General features: G+C 37.2%; 1 protein-coding gene across 1 annotated transcript; it reads right to left on the bottom strand.

Annotated features, from left to right (window-relative positions):
* Positions 1-1,794: 1,794 nt before the first annotated feature.
* Positions 1,795-2,931, bottom strand: LOC123546336 (neuronal acetylcholine receptor subunit beta-3-like). Its single transcript, XM_045332538.2, has one exon. The coding sequence runs from the start codon at positions 2,929-2,931 to the stop codon at positions 1,795-1,797; it is 1,137 nt and encodes a 378-aa protein (XP_045188473.2).
* Between the last annotated feature and the right edge of the window lie 1,751 nt (positions 2,932-4,682).

Below are 4,682 nucleotides of genomic sequence, written 5' to 3'. Positions count from 1 at the left end.
TCAGGTTACTACGAGTTTTTTGTTACAACTGTGTATATAAGAAAATCATATGTTATATATCTGAGTTTTTACCAGTTTCATTTCATCATATCTAACGAAAACACTATAAGTTTTAGAATGCACGGAAAAATAAAACATTTTCTCTTTAAGCGTAAATTATATTAGTCATACTAGTATAACTTGTGATCCAAAGCTGACGTATATACTCGCTATTGTGGTTCCAGATGAAGGCGATCCTCTCATCATGTTTGTTCTTTTCAACTGAAAGCGAAATTGAATCAGTTATTGTGCTCCAATCTGAAAGCGACACTTGCATAAATTATTGCGCTCCCAGCTGAAGGAGATACTCTTATAAGTGAGTGTGCTCCCCTGCTGAAACCGATACCCGAAAGAGTTATTTTCCTCCCAGCTGAAACAGATTTTGCCACAGGTATTTTGCTTTCAGCTGAAACCGATCTCGCAATAGTCATTGTGCGTTCCAACTGAAACCTATATCTCTATACTTTATGTACTCCCTAGCCAAAATCGGTACTTTTATCAGTTTTAAGCTCCTAGATTAAACCAATCTCGTCTTAGTTATTGCGCTCCCCAGCTGAAAGCAACCTTGCCTTAGTTATTGTGCTCCCCAGCTGAAAGCAACTTTGCCTTAGTTATTGTGCTCCCCAGCTGAAAGCAACTTTGCCTTAGTTATTGTGCTCCCCAGCTGAAAGCAACTTTGCCTTAGTTATTGTGCTCCCCAGCTGAAAACAACTTTGCCTTAGTTATTGTGCTCCCCAGCTGAAAGCAACCTTGCCTTAGTTATTGTGCTCCCCAGCTGAAAGCAACCTTGCCTTAGTTACTTTGCTCCCCAGCTGAAAGCAACCTTGCCTTAGTTACTTTGCTCCCCAGCTGAAAGCAACCTTGCCTTAGTTACTTTGCTCCCCAGCTGAAAGCAACCTTGCCTTAGTTACTGTGCTCCCCCAGCTGAAAGCAACTTTGTCTTAGTTACTGTGCTCCCCAGCTGAAAGCAACCTTGCCTTACTTACTGTGCTCCCCAGCTGAAAGCAACTTTGCCTTAGTTACTGTGCTCCCCAGCTGAAAGCAACATTGCCTTAGTTATTGTGCTCCCCAGCTGAAAGCAACCTTGCCTTAGTTACTGTGCTCCGCAGCTGAAAGCAACTTTGCCTTAGTTACTGTGCTCACCAGCTGAAAGGAACCTTGCCTTAGTTACTGTGCTCCCCAGCTGAAAGCAACCTTGCCTTAGTTACTGTGCTCCCCAGCTGAAAGCAACCTTGCCTTAGTTACTGTGCCCCCCAGCTGAAAGCAACCTTGTCTTAGTTAATGTGCCCCCCAGCTGCAAGCAACCTTGCCTTAGTTACTGTGCTCCCCAGCGGAAAGCAACTTTGCCTTAGTTACTGTGCTCCCCAGCTGAAAGCAACCTTGCTTTAGTTTTTGTGCTCCCCAGCTGAAAGCAACTTTGCCTTAGTTATTGTGCTCCCCAGCTGGAAGCCACTTTGCCTTAGTTGCTGTGGCACCAAACTGAAAGCAACCTTGCCTCAGTTATTGTGCTCCCCAGCTAAAAGCAAAAGTTATTGTGCTCCACATCTGAAATAATACCCGTTATTAAACATTCGCTTAACAGAAGTTATTAGCTTCAACAAAGCCGATTTTGTTTTTCAAATAGTCTGTCAATGGTGATAGTATAAGGATGTAAAGATTCTTAGAAGACTGTCTATGTTATTTCACAACACATTGTTCATTTTACCGTAGTAATGCTACAATAAAACCTTTGTCAGGATCAAATATATATTTCTTCTATATTGTAACACAAATGAAGAATAAAATGGTGGACAGTATATACATTGTCATGAAAACCCAAAACAGGGCCTTTCCTATATGACGGATCACTGACTGTCTATCTAAGTACGAGTCAGTGTCAATTTCCGTGTCGGATTGCGAGTCTATATTTGGCATTCCGTTAGTATCCTTGTCCGTTGCAATTTCGTTCAGGACTTCTGGGATGACGGTTTTTCTTATCTTTTGGTTACTGTAGCACCAAAGGCATAGTTTTAAAGCGTAGAGGTCGTTTGCTTTGTTATCTGAGTAAGACATGTTCACCAACATAATGGACAAAGTTGTGATAACCACGGCCACTGTCAGTTGATAATTCACATACAACTGAAGGTACGATATACGATTAGGTACCCTTGGCATCGATTCACTGATCAAATTAAGCAACACAACGAAGGTCAGAAGCAAAGCTATACTGAAGCTTAAACTTTCTCCACTAGTCGCTGGTATCTTAAAACACAAAACAGTCATAAAACCCAAAAGTGCCACTGGTAAGACAACATTTAGAGTGTAGAACAGTGAGTGACGTGACAGGGTTAAATTTATATCAATGAACGTAATGTAGCCATAAAGCACTCTGGTCTTTACAACTGATTTCTTCAAATCCCATTCACTGTTTTCTTTGTATAATATCGTTGTAACTTTATCGCCCGAATCAGATATTAAAACCTCACTATCTGGTTCTGTTTTACTTATTGTAATAATGCATGTCTGGGTGTCAAATGGATATTTTGTAATGTCAATGTGACAGGACGTTCGAATATTTCCACCCGTATACCATGTGGCGTCTCCGTTGCTCAGCACTTTGATTTTGACCATATTATCACGATTGTCTTTTAGAACAAACAAAGAATCTACAGAATTACTAACAATTAATTCAGGTATCCACGAATCTTTGGGTGAAATATTTATTCCCGTAATGTCACTAAACTCCGATTTGTTCCATATTAAAGTTTCATAGTTCCAGCGACATGCAATGGAAATCGTTGATTCTAATAGTTGTTCTTTTTCATCCAATCCTTTAATAGCTTGAAGATGTACATCAATATCAACTAGAATTGATCTGGATTGATTTATAAGAGGTCGTATTTTATCATCCATATTTCCCTCAAGATATTTATATAGTCTTTTATGTTCCCAGAATGTATTGTTTTGACCATATGCTGTCAAAACCAGAACCGCTCCTGCGATTGTAACATGCACTGCGCCCATTTTGGTTAAATCTTAATTCAACTGTAATTCCAGGATTTTCTAATAGCAGTATCAATCTGTTTAAAAGAAAAAAGAACACAAAGTAAGCTATTTATGGCCTCCTCTTATTCTTGAGTGCTTCAGACAGTTTGTAGTGCATTGTCAATACCTTTTTGTTCTGTGTTTAGATGTTATCAAAATGGAATAAAAACGCAATTAAGCTAACCATTGATAGTGCTGAAAATCCTATTTAACGTAAAACAGCTCCAAAATGCGGTCATCATTCTTGTTCTAAATGGATTGTTAACATGCACTCTGATTACGTAGTAACATTCTTACATGAAATTCCATACCGTTTAGCCTCAGTTATCTATATAAAGAAATATTAAAGCAAAGCAAGTATGACCACTGAGAGCAAATACAAGTTTCAGAGAATTAAGTATGCACCAACTAAGCAAAAAATACCAAGGTATACAATTACCTTGGTTTTAGCGGAGAAGATCTCGCTTAGACATGTCCTGAAAGAAAAACAACATATATTAAACATAACATATATTTTTATTAGTTTTCTTAAACCAGAATACATTTAATGTCTCTATATATGAAACATAAAATAGATATTTGAGTAAATTAGCAAATATTGAACCAGTACCAATATGGAGTGTTGTTTGGGCCTGTTTATGAAGCAACATCAAAACAAAGAGTATCGGAGTCGAGGATTTGTTGTAGAATATCTACTAGGTGTTGTAATTTGTCTGGTGTATTGTGGTGTTGATATATATTCTCTACTTAGATATATATATTACTCTTTATTTCGTAAAATTTGAAAAAGCTTAATAGCTGTACAATATTTCAGGTCTACAGTATTTCGGCATTCATTTAATATCTTTTGTTGAGATAATAATTAAGTAAAATCCATTAAATGCCAGTCTCTGTACATTTATAACATCAGCCACGTAAAGTACTGATATGACTTATTTGTTCATATCATTGAAAGTGAAGTATTGTAATGGGTTTTTATGTATTGTATCAGCATCTGACTGTTTCTGTAAAATGAATGAAATAAAATAGAAATAACATAGTTTACTCCCAGGAAGTGACTTAATGTGCGTTAAGCGATTTTTGACTTTTAACAGTGACGTTCCAATTGAAGAGGAGACAATAATAAATGTTTCAAGACAGATGGGTTTGTTTCAACGCGTACAGCTTTCAAGTATTGATAAGTGCTGTGCTTTTTATATAATTTAGCATTGTAATTATATTCCCATAAAACGAAACTGAACGATGAGTCCGCTTGCTTTGTAAACTTTAACACTTAAATTGGATGTTGATCTTTATGACGTACTTTATTTGAATCTTTAAATAAATACTTGAAAGCCCTTTCAGTTCTTTAAGGACACGTCGATATGGTCAGAGAACATTATGTTGGTGTTGTTTGCTTTCGTCGTGGATTGAAAATTTTTCGCTCTCCCTGTATATCAAGTAATGTATGCATAATAATGATTTGTTTCGCTTTTAGTAATCAGTCAAAATTGTTTGCTTGTACTGCCAGTCAAAGAATATGCTGCTGATTTCTTTTACTTTTGCCATCTGTCACAGAGAACAACGTACTTTCAATAAAGTTTTGCAGGATAATAAAGGAGCCATTCATGTATCATCCA

The sequence above is a fragment of the Mercenaria mercenaria genome, chromosome 9 (assembly GCF_021730395.1).
Source record: "Mercenaria mercenaria strain notata chromosome 9, MADL_Memer_1, whole genome shotgun sequence".
Taxonomy (NCBI): Eukaryota; Metazoa; Mollusca; class Bivalvia; order Venerida; family Veneridae; genus Mercenaria; species Mercenaria mercenaria.
This window is presented reverse-complemented; position numbering and strand designations above follow the sequence as displayed.

Coding starts and splice junctions, on each gene's coding strand:
- LOC123546336 (XM_045332538.2), bottom strand. CDS start 2,931: ATGGATGATAAAATACGACCTCTTATAAATCAATCCAGATCAATTCTA.